The sequence below is a fragment of the Mercenaria mercenaria genome, chromosome 2 (genome assembly GCF_021730395.1).
Source record: "Mercenaria mercenaria strain notata chromosome 2, MADL_Memer_1, whole genome shotgun sequence".
NCBI lineage: Eukaryota > Metazoa > Mollusca > Bivalvia > Venerida > Veneridae > Mercenaria > Mercenaria mercenaria.
The window spans coordinates 114,885,449-114,904,196 of record NC_069362.1 but is presented as its reverse complement, the minus strand read 5'-3'; the positions used below and the strand labels follow the sequence as shown (position 1 = coordinate 114,904,196).

At 34.1% G+C, this 18,748-nt stretch overlaps 2 protein-coding genes across 5 annotated transcripts in view; both read right to left on the bottom strand.

The window, feature by feature from the left end:
• The window catches only part of LOC123564994 (monocarboxylate transporter 2-like), a 32,841-nt gene extending 31,926 nt beyond the window's left edge, over positions 1-915 (bottom strand). For all 3 annotated transcript variants that reach the window (XM_053537608.1, XM_053537610.1, XM_053537609.1), the window contains exon 1: positions 14-915. The gene's annotated coding sequence lies outside the window, so the exon portion shown is untranslated. The remainder of the gene's footprint in view (positions 1-13) is intronic.
• A 4,401-nt stretch (positions 916-5,316) lies between these two features.
• Positions 5,317-18,419, bottom strand: LOC128555378 (monocarboxylate transporter 7-like). Of its 2 annotated transcripts, XM_053537612.1 has the most exons (6): positions 18,223-18,419; positions 15,005-15,189; positions 12,855-12,998; positions 11,260-12,219; positions 9,723-9,913; positions 5,317-7,484 (listed from the first exon to the last, which is right to left on the bottom strand). In XM_053537612.1, exons 1-5 carry the CDS (start codon positions 18,252-18,254, stop codon positions 9,723-9,725), a joined length of 1,512 nt encoding a protein of 503 aa, XP_053393587.1. In that variant the 5' UTR covers positions 18,255-18,419; the 3' UTR covers positions 5,317-7,484. The 2 variants fall into 2 exon arrangements, with proteins under 2 accessions (XP_053393587.1, XP_053393586.1); XM_053537611.1 differs by lacking the exon at positions 5,317-7,484 and having other exon boundaries at positions 9,490-9,913; positions 18,223-18,417.
• Positions 18,420-18,748: the final 329 nt, after the last annotated feature.

Genomic DNA, 18,748 nt, shown 5'->3' with positions numbered 1-18,748 from the left:
AATCTCTACTTACTTTTCAGTCATTATGTATTCCGTATGAACGTGTTTTAAATGCATGCACAATGCGTGTTGCATGCACAATGCGTGTTTTATGATATCGGTTCCTGTCCGCCGTAGTGCAAATACATATACAATGCAGATACAGTGAGTAATTTGTCCGCTATTACTGATAACCAGATACTCTACCCTTGTATTTGCAAAAACATACAGAAAAGAATGAAATTTGATGCATACTTTTTTGGAAAATGGCTACATTCGAATTGAATAACTTTTGTATGTAATAGATACAGTGCGAGTTTTTCTTCGAAAGTGTCCTCTTACAGACGTAAGAAGCCGTTTCGCTAGGACGAACACAAATATTGTACCACATTGGACTCTTTCTGGGAATAATCTGGTTACAAAAGTAAGACGGATATCAGTCAATAATTATTTCATTGCATCTGTGTCATCGTTGATGTGAAGATTAAAGTCACCCATGACCATTACATAAGCGCCCGGGGATCGAACTCACAACCCCGCGATCCGTAGACCAGTGCTCTACCTACTGAGCTAAGCGGACAGGCTGATCTTTAACATATGCTTTAAAATGGAAAGATTAACTTAAAAGATATACAGTATGGTTGATTTAGGCATATTTTGTAAAAAGGAATGTATTTTATGTCATGTCATATCTGTATTTTGAAGATATTGTAAATCATACTAAATTTATAAAAATACGAGTGATTTATCGCCCTTTAAAGCAAGGGTAACTCTGTTTTAAAAACACAAGATAGAATTATATGTTCCATTTAAACTGGTTGTATGCACTCTAGCAATTATGTAACATAAAACGTGCGTACAGTACATTTTAACAAATTTAATTTTTAAGAAAATGGAAAATAGCATAATTTGAGGCGGCCATTTTGAAATCAAGATGGCCGCCTAAATAATGATGATAAAAAATGTTACCAATGGATTCTGAGAGGTTGGGTGTTTAAACGTTACAAAAAAACAACCCAAAACACAACTTCAACTTCATAAAATATAGCAAAAAAAAATCACAAACTCATATTTTCAGACAGGTCAGAAACTGTGCGAAATTGTGCGTAAATATTTCTTTTGTTTACACAGACATTTGTTCGGGATTATGCCTCATGTAATATTAACAAGTGTTAAATTGTGAAGTTGGCTATATAGACAGTCCGCTTTGTGGAATTAACTTATGTTATAGCTTTTATAAAATCTAAGCTATCATAATCTATTTTCATTTTTATGTGCTAGAATACAGCTGCAAGATAATTGTAGTATTCTTAAACTTAAAGCAAAGATATATATATTAGACGTATAATATGTAATGTCTGTCTTAATATTTTAGATAACATTTTCATATTCTTAAATATTATTTTTATTTGACAATAAATAAAGTATTATATACATTTTCGACTTGTTCCGCTTTTCATTTAAATATTAGAACTTCATTCAAGTACATCCCGCCTATAAATATATAAATGAGCCGCACCTTGAGAAAACCAACATAGTACATTTGCGACTGGCATGGATTCAGACCAGCCTGCGCATCCGCGCAGTCTGGTCAGGATCCATGCTGTCCGCTTTCAAAGCCTATTGCAATTAGAGAAACTGTTAGCGAACAGCACGGATCCTGACCAGACTGCGCGGATGCTGGTTACAAATGCACTATGTTGGTTTTCTCACGGCGCGGCTCATATGTCCAGTCAGATAATGACGATAATGACCAAAGCTGTTTATCGTAACTACAACAACAACAATTAAAACGGAAGGGAACAGAGTTATACATCTTTAAAAATACTGAGTTACATGCGGTAAAAGTTCTCTATTTTGCCTTTACTCTTTAGACTTTACATATTTTGGAAGAAAATTAGATAGTTTTACTTCTGCCCCAAGGTTATTTTTGAATGAATTGAGCAAAATTTAAAACGGTCCCAAAGGACTCGACCTTAATTTTTAAAAGCTAGAATTCTGCCTCATTAAATCAAATTTTACTTGAGGAACCCTAGAAAAAAATGATATTGACAGTTTTATTCTGTGTTTATAAATTAATAGTATAATGAATTATCTGCAAACGTTTTGTACAGTGGCCATCACTTTGAAATTTGTCTCTACTTGAACTTGAGGGAATATCATAAATTATACAAAATTTATTAAAAACGGCACGATAAAAGGAGTTTTAAATTGCAACACAGTGCGATACAAGGTCAACTTTAAGAATATACAAAGCGAATGCCTTTTCTTTAAACATTACTATTAGCGGTTAAAATTGAAGTTTGATTATATTATGAACATTAGAATATGAGTTTTTGTTTCTAAACTATCTTAAAAATGCCATACCAAGAGCAGAAAAACATGTCCGAGTCGAGAACCGAACCCGTGCCGCATCGGGCAATAAAACTTTCCCGCCGTCTTGATCAATACATCACGGAGGAATATGTATAAAACGATCGTGTGTAATTAAGGCAGTTTACCTCCGTTAACCATTTTTATTTAGAATGAGACAATTAGTACGGATAACTACTTCTCATGTTTTTCCAAAACATATGTAAGTCACTAAATTTCAAAGCCTTCTTAAGAAATTTAGCAATAATCTCCTGTTCATTCTCAGTGCCTTTATAAGTCAAGGTCACATAATGTGAAACTTGTAGCTAGAATTACCTTCTACCGTGCCAAAAGGGTTTTAGGAATTTTAACAAGGAACATTGTAATTATGATATTAAAAACAAGATCGACAGACAGGTATTTAAATCATGTCAATAAGATGTATGACTGTTTTAGATCTTGCAAATAAACATGCACCTATCAAAAAGAAAAAGAAACAATCGTGCTCAATTTATGAACATAGGCTTAAAGAAGGTTAATTTTTAAGAGGATGCTACGTAGTAAATATTTTAGAATATAAAACTTGTACAACATTGGAATCTTTCTGGGAATAATCTGGTCCCAAAAGTAAGACGGATATCAGTCAATAATTATTTCATTGCAAGGTGATTCGGTGGTAGGGGTGTAAATCAAAGAATTTACTGTCAACAATCAAACAGTTTCGTGCCATTCTTTCAAAAAGATATGATTCTAAATGACAAGAATAGCTTGGTTAATGACCATCAAGAAGTTTGTATTTGATTGCCGCTAAAGCAAAAACCAACTTCAGGGTTTTGCGACCAGTATAGATCCAGATCAGCCTGCACATCCATTCGTGTTGATGTGGGAACAAATGAACTGCATATACCTGCAAATCCCTAACCTAACGTTGGTTCGCTCATTTTTACTTTAACAGCTTTTATTGACGTTGCCAAAGGTGTTAAGGTGTTAGAGAATGCTCTATTGCAGTAAATCACAACCAACATCATTTAAGAAATAATTTATAGCAAAAGAGTGCTTTAAAGGGAATTCCTATAGTTTTTTATGCGCATCTTTCTGCGCAGCCGACACTTTCTATGGAAAACTGAAATGAAGTCAACATTTGTTGAAACATGTGACAGACAATCTTAAATATGAGGAATCTTGAATGAAATAACTTTTTTGATAAGTTTTATCAGTAATCAAATTTTGATACTGGTTTATGTTGTATTGACAAGTATCATGCCTGACAGGTATTTTGCCATTTTTGTATTTGGGTTTTCACATTGCATTTTAGTACAAAGACAGTGTTGTTCATATAATGTAAGACAATTGACTTAGTGCAGATAAGACAATATCAACTTTCAGATTATTTAGTATTCAATTATAGAAAGAATTAAGAATTTTTAAAACTTTTTTAACTTCTAGCAGATATACATGTAATCAATTTGGTGAGGTTCACGCCATTTTTCGTCCGAACAGGTGTTGTATTCTAGTGGTCTTAACAATAAATTTAGTCTGGTGGCCCATACATTTTTAGCCATTTTTAAGCTCACAATGCAATTATTTATACACAAGAAAGACAGGAAAAAAATTTATGAAACAGTTTTTTCAAAATTTTAAAAAATATTCTTCACTATGGGTATTTTCATTGAAAAAAGTTCACAAAAGTGAATATGAAACAATTTTTTTTTCATTTGTACCCATTATTGTAAGGATATAGTATTACAAATGTGACTACGATATCAAATAAGTATATAATAAAATCTGTAAAAAGAATAAACCTTATTGTGCTGTATTGATGTATATTTTGGTTGGTATTTATAAAAAAGCAGAAAATTATGAAAATGTTGAAAATTTGCTGGCAGTTTCAGCAACAGGGGGTATGTTCAAAACAATTTTTCACAAAAACAAGCCTGGTGACCCATTGTTTTTATTTGTTCATTGTTTTCAGCACAAATTTTCCTATCATATATGTGAATTTGAAAAAATTCTATGAAAGGAAAAAAATTATAGGAATTCTCTTTAAGTTAAAGTATTCTTTTGCTATAAATTATTTCGATTCTAATATGTCCTTAATTTAAAACTGTAGATAAAATATAGAAGCGCTCTTTCTTGGTCGTAACAAAAACTTTGACGTCACCGCATGATAACGTGACGTCATTCTAGCGTAAGAGTGTTTTAACAGAGACGAGCATATTAGAATATGAGATAGAATTTCGGAACACAATTTAATGGAACGCCTAAAATGCCTTTGCGTGATAATTATTAGTTCTCCATGTGCCATTTCCAATATATTCTGTACAAATCATAATTTGTTATTTAGATAAAGCAGTTTGTTCTGTACATCTGCTAGTTTGTCCTGTACATAGTTTAGTTTGTGCTGTGCATTCACTTGTTTTTGCTGTACAATTAATAGATCGTCATGTGCATTTTCCAATATATTCGGTACAAATCACAATTTGTTATGTAGATAAAGCAGTTTGTTATGTAGATTTACTAGTTTGTTCTGTATATATTTTAGTTTTTGCTGTGCATTCACTAGTTTATGCTGTACAATTCATAGATCGCCTTGTGCATTTTCCAATATATTCGGTACAAATCATAATTTGTTATGTAGATAAAGCAGTTTGTTATGTACATTTGCTAGTTTGTCCGGTACATTTCTTAGTTTGTGCTGTGCATTCCAATATATTCGGTACAAATCATAATTTGTTATGTAGATAAAGCAGTTTGTTATGTATATTTAATAGTTTGTCCTGTACATATTTCAGTTTGTGCTGTGCATTCACTAGTTTGTGCTGTACAATTAATAGATCGTCATGTGCATTTTCCAATATATTCGGTACAAGTCATAATTTGTTATGTAGATAAAAGTGTACCAGACGAACTAGTAAATGTACATAACAAACTATTATATATACATAACAAATTATGATTTGCACCGAATATATTGGTAAATGCACATGACGAACTATTAATTGTACAGAACATACTACTAAATTCACAGCACAAACTAAGATATGTACCGGACAAACTAGTAAATGTACATAACAAACTGCTTTATCTACAAGACAAATTATTATTTGTACTGCACAAACATGTAAAGGTACATAACAAACTGCTTTATCTACATAACAAATTATGATTTGTATCGGATATATTGGAAAATGCACATGACGAACTGTTGATTGTAAAGCACAAACTAGCGAATGCACAGCACAAACTAAGAAATGTACAGGACAAACTAGTAAATGTACATAACAAACTGCTTTATCTACAAGACAAATTATCATTTGTACCGAATATATTGGAACAAGCACATAACGAACTATTTATTGCACCAACTGCTTTATCTACATAACAGACTATGATTTGTACAGAATATATTGGAAAATGCACATGACGAACTAATAATTATCATGCCAAGGCAGTTTAGGCGTTCAATTTCCGCCCAACTAAAGAATAATTAGTAGATAAGCAAAAAACAAAACAAAACAAAAACAAACATGCATTGATCAGTTTGTTATATTTTACGGTATGATATCTTAAAGCAATACTGATTTTGAATTTTGAATATTACACAAGACGCACATCTTGTACTTATAAAAGTCTGAATTGTTTTAAGTATTTCTCATCAGCAACGTTTTCTTAAAACTCGTTCTTGCATCTGCAATCTCTAAAACCATAAAGTCATTTTCCAAGTACATATTTAAACGCACTCCTTCCTTTAACCGTTATTGTAAGGAAAAAGTCCTACAGAACATAATTTCGGCAGGATATGTGTGTTTTCTTTAAATGTTTTGTGATGCAAAAGTAACAAAAGCTCGTAGAACACGAAATGCACCCCCCCCCCCTTGATGCATTCAGTAATTGCACAAGGAACATGACTTATTTGGTCACTGTACAAAAAACGTTCTACTGTACTAGGTCATTGTGACCTTGATATTGACATTTGACCTATTGCCCTTAAAGTCAATATGGGTCGTTTGCTGGTCATGATCAACCTCCCTACTAAGTTACTTGATCCTAGGCCCAAGCAAACTCAAGTAATCGTCCGGAAACTATTTAGCTGTTCTGGGTCACTGTGACCTTTGACCTTTGGCCTACTGACCTTAAAATCAATAGGGTCATTTGCTGGTCATGACCAACCTATCAACTTTCAGGATCCCAGGCCCAAGCGTTCTTGAGTTATCATCCAGAAACTGTTCAACTGTTCCGGGTCACTGTGACCTTGACCTTTGATCTACTGACCTCAATATCAATAGGGTCATCTGCTGATCATGATCAACTTCCCTATCAAGTTTCGTGATCCTAGGCCAAAACGTTCTCATGTTATTGTTCGGAAACGATTTAACTGTTCCGGATCACTGTGACATTGACCTTTGACCTACTGACCTTAAAATCAATAGGGATCATCTGCTGGTCATGACAATCCTCCCTATCAACTTTCATGACCCTAGGTCAAAGCGTTCTTGAGTTATTATCCAGAAACCGTTTAACTTTTCCGGGTCACTGTGTCCTTGATCTTTGACCTACTGTCTTCAAAATCAACAGGAGTCATTTACTGGTCATGAACAACCTCCCATCAACTTTCATGATCCTAGGCCCAAGCGATCTTAAGTTATCATCCGGAAACCGTTCAACTGTCACAGGTCAATGTGACCTTCACCTTTGACCTACTAATCTCAAATTCAATAGGGACCATTTCCTGGTTATTACCAACCTCCTTATCAACGTTCATCATCCTAGGCCCAAGCGTTATTGAGCTATCATCCGGAAACGGATTGGTCTACATACCGACCGACATACAGACCGACCGACCGACCGACAAGACACTGATCAGCAAAATAAAATACTAGTACCCCTCCTTCTTCGAAGGAGTGGGGTGGGGGCATAAAAAACAAAGACATCTATTGAATGCTTCAAAGACTTTAGTGAGTACACGGGGCCTTAGCCGACCTCTATATTGTACATGCAATATACCGAGTGTCTCATATGTCATGACATTTACAGTTTATTATTTTGAAGTACTGAATGTATAAAGGTTCAGTATACATACAATTAAATAACATGGGTGTCCGAAAATTATGTGACTGTGTCAGATTAGTTGTTGGCATTTGTACACACGCAATCTGTAATTATGCGAATATATTATAAATAATATGAGCCGCACCATGAGAAAATCAACATAGTGGCTTTGCGACCAGCATGGATCCAGACCAGCATCCGCGCAGTCTGGTCAGGATCCATGCTGTTCGCTAACAGTTTCTCTAATTGCAATAGGCTTTGAAAGCGAACAGCATGGATCCTGACCAGACTGCGCGGATGCTGGTCTGGATCCATGCTGGTCGCAAAGCCGCTATGTTGGTTTTCCATATGACATCTCTTAAAATTAAGTAAACGCTCAGTATCCTTTTAAAATAAAAACAAATCTATACCATCGTATCAACCCAGTTCTGATGAAAAGTAAAAATAAAATACACACTAAACAGACTGTAATCGACGTTATCCAAAGTTTATTCACAGTATAAGTATTTACTATATACAAAGCCGCCTAATTGACGCACTCAATGTATTAATTTCGTTATAACGAAATCTTGAAATCTTATTTCGTTATAACACTACCGTAACTCTTATCACTTCGGAACTTTATCGGAGGTTAAAGGCACTGACCTCCAGATCTTCGACAACTTAAAAAAATGTTTAGAAATCAGAAAAAATTATTGCTTTATTATATTTTGTTAAGAAGGCGTCAAAACTTAAGTTACAGGGTAATGTTATGTTATGGAAACGAATAAGAATTAGTTGTTTTTACTAAAGTGTCGATTAAAACTGAAAAGCATTTGTAACGGAATACCGGAGGTAAACTGCCTTATTATAATGCTTTATATTTTAAAGCAATAAGTACGTATTCCTCTGTGGCGTATTTGTCAGGAATGTAGGACAATTTTTGTTGCCGCGATGGCCAGGATTCGATTCCCGTATCGTGCTTGTTTTTTTCTTCTTCTCGATTTTTTTTTGCATTTCTCAGACAGTTTAGTAACACAACTCATGTTCTGATGTTCATAATATGACCAAACTTCAATTTCAAAGAAAGGTCATTTTAGCGAAAATCTGGAGGTGAATGCCTTTAAGGATTAACCTTAAGTTACATGATAAAAATGTAGGTACCTGAGCATAATATGCTAGTGGTACCTTACGAAACATTTTCAAGCTGGATTCTATTGGAACACACGCAAAGGGGCATAAAATAATATAACTGTAGTCTGTAGCGTGTTGATTAGTTGTTTAACTCTCCGTTTGTCAGTTATAACTTTAAAACGAGCATAGGGATTCCAATAAAACAGAAGTTAGTCATGATGTGGGGTATGTCGCGAGTCAACACTCAAGGCTCGGGTGTCAGATAATGGCAGGTCCAGGCTATCACAGTGTCACATAATTTCAAACAATTCAATGGCTTTTTATTAAACGTTACACATGTGTTAAACATAAAGAGGTGTGTCATGTGAGATTTGAACCGTACCTACAGGGTCAAGGGTTATGGTGTGGTTACAAACCCCATAACATGGTGAGCATTATAAATAACATTGATTTTAAAATATCGTGATATCTATAGTTAAAGAAAGGGACAATTTGACGAATGCCCAACATGTTGCATGCTTGTAACTCAAAGCCTAGCCAAAGTGCCCGTGCCTGTGACCTTGACCCATGAGGCAGGGATCTGACTTTTGCTCGAAATACTTTTTCTCATCATGTTTAACATTTGTCTAATGTTTCATAAAACTCCTTCAGACATATCTCATGACACTTTTAATATTTGTCGAAAATTTTATTCGAATCCCTCGAATCGTGTTAACGCAATACCAGAGTCATGAACGAACTAATGAAAGTACAGAAAAAGAATGTGATTACTATTATGGCCTTCTTCATGGCGGTGGTCGTGGCGGTGAGAACATTACATTAGGTCTCAGGTTGAAAAAAAAGCGTTTACTGATGTCAGAGCCTTGTACTCTAGAAAAAGAATTATTCTCAGTTCTAAGCCCTTTGTTGAAAAATCAAATTTTGATCTGGAGGTCCCGGCTAAAGCAAATTTGGTACAGGACCACCAACTAATGCTTGCTATAAGAAGTAAAAATACTAGGTTTTCAATTTAATCAAAATAGGCTCCTTGGACTGAACAAACAAAGATCAAATGACCATCAGTACAGCAGTCTGAGAGAGCACAGAGTGGCAATAATTTCAGTCTTTCTGGAACATAGCAATAACGTATTTCGCAAAACGAAACAAGATTTCGATATAAAGTAATGAAACAGATAAATTTTCATTATACCGAAGTAAATAACGTTAACGTCACTTCATGGACACCGTACCTATACTCTCTCGGCATCAATTTCTTTCAGTCTGGACATTTCTTGCGGTAAGTTTTCTGGAAGTCTGTTTTTGGTAAATTCATTTTTTCGACTAATTAAAGCAAGCATGTATAACAGGGCACCAGCTGCTTGCAGTATCCCTATTGTTATTATCGTGGTTGTGTATGTTCCATTGTTGTCGCGTAATCTCCCTGAAAAATAAAACAAAATATGAATTAAAAATAATGAATGAAAAGAATATATTAAACAAGAAATAAAATAATATTAATAATTAAAAGAAGAAATGAAACAAGACATAAAGGAAAATTAATAATGAAAATAATATTGAACGGACAGTTAATAGATTTGTCTTAGTAACGGTTTTGACTTTAGAAGTTTAGTAACTCTAACTTAATTCTATAATCGCAGGAATTAATTCCCTTTTATTCTTAACATTTAAATTACAGTTTGTTAAAATTGCACATTAATTCTTAGAGCAATTTATTGTATCTTTAATATGAAAGAGGGTTGTATTTATGATATCAGCAAAACATCTATTGTTTATAAGTATGTTAATATGCTTATTTTATACCAGTTTAATTGTTATTGAAAGTTTACATAAATACTTAATTATTGCATCTGGGTCAGCAAATTCTGACCCTTGTTAGTCACAAATCGGGTTCCCGACAGCCATTTTCTGTCATAAACCCAAGGGAGGTTCCCAAGTGGATCCCTGTTATTATGTTCGTTTTTACACCTCCAAAGGGTGCAGACAGCCATATACTGTCATGATCCTGTAGTGACATTTGATATAAGTGGTGTTACGGGCGGCTTCTTCCGTCACCACCCACTGGTTCCTTAGCGGATATCTATCTATAGACTATAGTATTCATGGTTTTACTTAATGTCATATTTTATTTTATGATGGTATTCTCGTATTATAACTTGGCTGTTCACTATTGTTAAGGGCTTTGTAAATAAACTTGAAAACCGTTATTCAGCTTGGTCTTTACTTGATCTAACTTTAGAGTAAACTTAATATACCCAGAGTAAGAACCTAGGATAGTAACCGCCCTGTTGAAACATCTGCTCTTTGGAGCTATAGCATGACTGTAAATGCTCATGCTGCGTGAAACTTAAGTGAACTTGAGGGTTGCTATTAAGAGCCTCCTACAGGATCAGCTTAGGTAAACACTTTTAAAGTCAGAGCAGATGGAATATTAATAATTAAAAGATGAAATAAAACAAGACATAAAGGAAAATTAATAATGAAAATAATAATGAACGGACAGTTAATAGATTGTCTTCAAGAAATGTTTTACTTTGAAATTATTTGGAAAATTTCAACGGAATTTCATAAATCAGTTGCAGCTACTTACAAGCATTAAGCTTGTTAAAAATGATATCTGACAATAGCAATAACCTATTTCGCATTATTAGAGATAGAGAAGGTAGCGTACAAGTGTTACATACGCAGTCGTTTAAACATGGATTTATTTCCGAAAACAAAATGCTGTATATACCAAAATGGTACAGCATTTAGAAAACAAAAACTCACCGAAAACTGGACCAAGTCCAGAAGATAAAACACCTATAACAGTCATCAGGAGTCCTGAAGCAACCGGCCATGCCCGTTTCGAGACTATTTTAGCTCCTGCTATTAACATCGCTGGAAAAACTCCACCAAGGGATAGGCCGACAAGAGATGTTCCAACCAACATTGTTATATAATCAGCGGAAACGTATACTAGTAGCTGACTTAAAATTCCAATTATACAAAAACACATCGGTAAAACAAAACAGCTGAGTCGCTTTAAGTACTTCTTTGCGAGTACAGGAATAAATTTAGAGAACAAACTGAACACATTAAACGGCACAAAGGAAAATAAAGCCTGGGAGACGCTAAACCCTTTCCAGACAAATATATCCACTGTTAAACCAAGAAATGTGTTTAATGCAGGAATGCACATGGCTGAAGCGAGGAAGAGAAATATATACATTTTGTACTGTTTTGTCAATAATGACAAGACACTTAAATATGTACGTTTTTCCAATTCAGGTCCAGCGTCCTCTCGTTCCGTAATATCTTTTTCGTCACTAAGTGTATTTTCATTTCCAATTGTTTTGTCTCCTGGTAACATATGATCTTCTGCTCTACATATATGTTCCGTTTCGCTGGACACGGTATTGTCCGATTCAGCCTTAGAATTTGCACCATCGCGAGTGTTCTTACTACATTTTATTTTCTCAGCTTGTCGACTATTTACTTTGCGATACCTTGTATTGTATGATAATAGTATAGACGCTGCAAAACTGTTCATAAACATTCCACCAAGTATAAGGAAGGTCCCATGAACGCCATAAGTATCTAACAGCCTCTCAATTAACAACGGATAAAGTATTCCAGCTATATTAACACCAGTACCGTGTATAGCAAAACATATGGGTTGCAGACGTTGTGGAAACATTTGTTGTATTACAACTATACTTATTACGTGTATCGTAGCTATTCCAATGCCTGAAAAAAATATGCATGTGGAATAAAATTATTCTGATAGTTTGCCTGTTTCTTTGTTTTCAGTTTAGTGCCGCTTTTCAAAATTACTTCGCTTATGTAACGGAGGACAGTTGTGCTATTTGATTCTGTACAAGTACTAACCTGTTCTCTTCAAGTAAATGCCAACTTCCCCACATGAATCAGTGGTGGAGGACGGCATCGTGGAGAACATACGTCTCGCACGGGCCTCCGTATGTCCGTAGATCTGCGCGTTCTCTCTCTATTGAGGTATGCGAGCGTAATTGATAGTGTTTTCAAGTATTTTTAAATATTGAAAAAGACAAATTGAGCAGATTTTTGTGCTTTCATGCAAGCCGTCTACACACTGCACTTTATCAGAATGTTTTAAAATGTATCATAATGTGGTTGGCGATATATTTAAAGATTCAATATGGAAACATAGACAGAAGTCACATAAAAACCTTCCCAGAAAGGAACACTCAGACTTATTTGTGCTTCGTTTTATGTCGTGGTTTTCGAAACGAAAAGAAGCGAAGAATTGTTGATATCATATTGTAGCATCTATATTTAAATATTAGTTCAATATATCACATAATCATTCATTTACCATAAAATAGCAGTTTCTAGATAAATACCTGATATGGCAGAAATTGTGATGTACAGATAGTGGATTTTTGTCACGAAAAATGATACTAAAAATCCAAACGGTACTAAAAAGGATGATACCCAAGTAGCCTTAGTTAGTCCAAACTGTGATATTAGTGCGCCGCTCAAAACACCTGGAAAGTATGCGAAAAAACTATGTTAATACTATTAGATTATCAGACTGAACAGGTCAATTCAAAAGCAGTGTATAGATATTCATAATACATTCATGTTACATTGTCCGTAAAGAAAAAAAACAAACAAAAACAAGAAACAATTACCCAAAATAATTTACAGGCTAGTAAGCCTCATGACCTTCAGTCAGATGAAGAATAGTCGACAAGAAGCACATTAGATGAAATTCTATTTAAAGTCGGTTTCAAATATAACAAGAAACATTTGCTATCAGCTATTTTACAAACAAGAATAATTCTAACACGACCTGATTTTTTTTTCCTATTAAACAAAGAAGGCTGAAAACGGCGTGTTATTATTCAAGAATTCATTTTCCTGACGTCCCAATTATTACGTCATAGAGTTAGACAGCATAGCGGCGCGCTGGAAAAGAAATCAACAGAAATCAGGCAAATATTTGACGGATATCGTCAAGGACGTACATAATAATCCTTGAAAACGTGTTAGAATCGAAATAATACATCTCAAACACTGATTTTCGCGTGAATAAAATCTTTGATTGTCGTTTAGATGCGTAGATCTATGCCCTTTTCTCGTTATTCCGAGCCCCTTAACCAGTATTTCAGTTATGGTTAGTGTCAGATATAAGTTTCAAAAGAGTTTTTTGCTATAGTTTGATACTCCGACATCTAAACCTAAAAAATCCCCAGGGAGAAAAATTCTAAGGATTGCTGTCAATGAATAATCCAGGCTATCACTGATGAACCTTGCCCTCTGCAACATGCTTTCTCGTTGAACCGAGACTTGTGATCATTTGTACTAGATCTAAAAAACTAAAGTTCTTTTTTAAAATTAAAAACAGATATATAATTTTGTTTGTAGACAAAAATTTGTTACAATAAGTGGTTTCTTTTTCCTATAAGAAGGTTAAATATTACCCCAGTGATTTTGTTCAAAAATTTTCTATTGTGTATATTTCTGTTTTTTAAATTGTGAGTAATACTATTTTATTTTTATTCTTGTTTAACTGTCATATGATTTGCCACAACATGCATAAAATTTAAAAGCAGGAAATAACTGCAAGTGCAAATTTTCCAAGGGCTCGGATCAATGAGAAGGCTCGGAATTACGAAAAAGAGGCATATTATCATATCACTCGGGCTGCGCTCTCGTGATATACTTCCTTCGTGTCTAAAATCCAAACAATGATTTTATTCAACGACAAATCACTGTTTGGGATAACACAATTATTACGTCATAGCGTTAGACGCTGGAAAAGAAATCAACAGAAAATATTTATTGGAAATCGTCAAGGACGTACATAATAATCCTTGATAACGTGTTAGAATCGAAATAATACATCTCAAACAGTGATTTGCTCATGAATAAAATCTTTGATTGTCGTTTAGATGCGTAATATTAGATCGGGCTGCGCCCTCGTGATATAATTCATTCGCATCTAATCTCCGAACAATGATTTTATTGAATGACAAATCACTGTTTGGGATATATTATTTCTTAAATAAAAAGTCAAAACATATAGATCTATTTATAACGAACCGCTGTATGGATAAAAAGTTACTGTGATTTAGGAAGGTAAGAGAAATGTAACAGTAAAATAAGAAAAAAAAATAAGAAAGTAAATAAAGTAATTTAGATCTACGTACAAATATATAAACATGTATTAATCCCTGTAACAAAGGACAAAACTTGCGCATTATTTACACACGTGTAAACAATACGGTACTAAAATGTTTCTAATATCAGTTGATGTTAAATATAAGGTAATTATAATTGTTACTACTTTACTTTAGCTCAAATTGATGGGTATGGTATATAAATGGCGATATTTTCAGTTCCGTTACCTACTCTCATGGTGTTCAACATATAGAAAACATAAGGATCATTTTAGATATAAATTTGCAGTTTTTGAAGAAAGAATCATTTAACAGAAGTTAACAACTGAGAATGGTTTTTTCTGTAGTGGTAATACAAATGCACTTACTAAAACTGAGGGAAATTCCAATTAGAAGTGACTGGACTGTTGCTGTCGAAGAACGGTCCGACTCAAAGGCTTCCATCATATCCACAAACATGGCTCCAAAAGTGAATATAATGCCAAAATCTAGCATCGTTACCATGCATACAATAATAAAACCAATCCAGCAATTTGCATCAGGATATTTGTCACTGAAAATATATCACAGTATCACAGCACCACATAATGATACATAAAATACAAAAAGAACAACCTGCCAAAAAAAAAACACAACAACAACAACAACAAACAACAATGGAATCGAACGTGAGAATAACTTCATTTGATCGTTGTAGTCCAACAGCAACATATTTGTCTTCGTCTTAGACCCAGTCACCATATTTACCCTCTTAGAGAATCAATAACGGATACAAAAGTTAGATATATACAAACTGCATGTGAGTAGACAGAATGTGTTGATGAGTGTGTCAGAATATAAGATTGTTTCACTGGTTGTAGATGCAGATGGAAACATCCGGCTCTAGTGTAACTGCAAGACGGTAACGAGACTCTTGGTTTGATTTTTATACAGTTTATGTAAATTGTATAAATCTTTACACATATGTAGTTCGTTATACGTCATTTATAGCGGGTGTAAGATGAAGTTTTCTAGCCGGAAACCTCCGTCTATGCAAGAACATACTGAACTGCAATACAATAGACTACTTTTGTATTATTTCCTACATGACAAACAAATTTAAAAAATTGTGTTTTGTAAAGAAAATGTGAATTCAGTGACAATGAGATTCAGTACTTTTATTATTTCTGTCTAAGAATGTGTAATAAGAATGCAAAGCAGTGAATTCATAAAGACATTCGCAAAAAGCAAAAGGTACAACATTTCTTTGCCAAAACCCAGGTTTACCACAACGGTTTGTAGGCCCATCCTAGACATAACAGCGTTAGTCTGTGGTGAATTGTAATCCTGTGAATTTTTTCCTATATTTTGAAAAGTTATGTTTTTATGAAAGCTTATGTGATACGTTTTAAAAATTCCATTGGTAACATTTTTTTCGGCCATCATTATGGCAGCCATCTTGAATTTCTAAACGACGTATATATTTCAGTTAGTATACCCTTATGTATTCAATCTAGCCTTCAAATAAACCTGTTTTTCTAATTAATAAATAGAAACTTATATTTCTAAATGGTAAAGGATTTTATTTATAAGGGTTTCTTTAAAGTTTTAATCAAGTATTGATTTTATATATACGAAAGACATAATTTTTAAATGAAATTATAGGTAAAATCGTCTTTTTTATACATCTAATTTTTAAATGGTAAAACGTGGTCATTCTTTAAAACAAATAGTACATTTATTCAAACACATACTTAAGACATTCATCTTAAACATAGTATCAATTATTTAAAGAGATTGTATTTATAAATCTTTATTGACAGGATGAAGAAAAAAGTCCCTGCTGCAATGAATACCTATTATAGTGTTAGGAAACACAAATATGAATACTGTTGATGAAATTAAGAGTTGTTATCTTATTTTCTTTTCATTTAAACATCATCATTGTAACTAGAACACTCTTTACATGTAAGGGTCAGCTTTCCAAAAATCTAATACAGGAAGCTTGCTACGAATAAAATATGACAGTGTCATAAACTGGGATACTGTTATAACATGAATTAGCATCTAACAGCAGTTTTGAATTTCTTTAAGTATAAAAGTAAGATATGATTTTAATAAACTTTCTGCAGCTTAACACAAACAAGCATTGTTAATAGCCAAATTTCAGCATATGAACTTGTTGGTGTAACTTGCGTGCATCTAAATTTGGATATAGATAAGCATATCTGTATGAAATATGACGAATTCCATCCCACCCATTTCCCTCACACACTCGCTGTATTTGATAACTCTTTCATTCTAGCTGTAACTATTATAGTTCCGAACATCTATGAATTAGAAATCCATTGTTGTGCTATGGAAGGTATCAGTCAAACTGTGCAGTGTAACTACAAAATGATATATTTTTCACACAGAGAAACATTTGATATGTGTTCTTTCGGGATCTGATGAGTTCAGTCTCATTTAGTCCAATATCTTCAGATTCTGAAATCAAGATGGCCGCCAGAATAATGATGATAAAAAATGTTACCAATGGATTTTGAGAGGTTGGGTGTTTAAACTTTCAAAAAAACACAAGTTCGTAAAATAGAGCGAAAAAAAAAATCACAAACTCTTATTTTCGGACAATGCAGCACAGACTATATAGTTTTCTGTACTTTCTAGCATAAAACTGACGTTCTAGTCACTTTTCGGGGGTGTTTAAACAGGAGAGAAAACGTGTGTTAACAGAGAGATTCTCGCCCTCAACGTGCTGTTAAAGTATCTTTTATATATGCGAGTTCCGTGACAAAGGGTAAATGCATTACGGCCCGAAAACGGATAATTCAAAAGGAAATAACATCAACGTGAAAAAAATAAGGCAGACGTTCCCCCGCGTTTCATGGTAATTTAATGACGTTATGGGATAATTTATTCGTTTATTATGTTTGTTTGTTTTGGGTTTAACGCCGTTTTTCAACAGTATTTCAGTCATATAACGGCGGGCAGCTAACCTAACCAGTGTTCCTGGATTCTGTTCCAGTACAAACCTGTTCTCCGCAAGTAACTGCCAACTTCCCCACATGAATCAGAGGTGGAGGACTAATGATTTCAGACACAATGTCGTTTATCAAATAGTCACGGAGAACATACGCCCCGCCCGAGGATCGAACTGATTTTTATGCTAGAATAGGATCGAACTGATCTTTATGCTAGAATAGCGTTAACATGTGTTCATTTTGTGTTGTAACATCTTCAGACTCCCTCGGGAAACGTTGATTCCCTCGGATTCGGGCACCGACCAACCCCTCTTGATTCTGCAGATGTTATAGCACGAAAAAACAACAAAAAACATGCGTTATCCCTACACCCATCAAGCAGATAATGTCTGTTTATTAGAAATTCAATAGTCTGTAACGAAATTGTACATGTTGAAACATTAGCCCAATTTTCATTTTCTAAAAACTGGTTCGTAATACCCAAGTTTATACACGACTTGCATTCAGTTTCTTACTGTAAGACAGTCAAAGATTTGTGTGATTAAATACAAACCGCGTAATGGTGAATATTACCAGCATTTAAAACAATAAATAACAACTTATGAAGAAAATGTAATACTACTTACTTTTCAGTCATTATGTATTCCTTATTTGACATTTGATACGCACGCACATGCGTGTCCTATATCGGTTTCCTTTAATCTCCGTGACACTGAATAAATAAGGAAGAATTGTGTCCACTTTAAATAAGACATAAAAAGCATTACTGATAACCCGATACTCTTCCGTTGTATTTGCAAAAAGGAAACTGGGTGCATTGTTTTTTGGAAAATGGCTACTTTCGATTTGAATATCGATTGTTTTCTAGAGTACACATTATCATATTATGAGTCATGGTGAAAAGGAGATATCTTTGTTATGCTCCATTAAATTGTTAATATTATCGATAAAATCGGCTCTGCATTCTTCCGTCACATTTTTTTCCGCACGAGAAACAGGGAGTGATAAGCGTTGGGTCATATATAGGGTTTATTTACAAAATTGGTACAGTTGGAGAAAAAACGTTTAAGGTACGATGGTAGTAATCATGACCCGATGTGCCATCTTTCAAGGGATAACAGTATCATTTCGCCATTTTTAAATGAGATAACG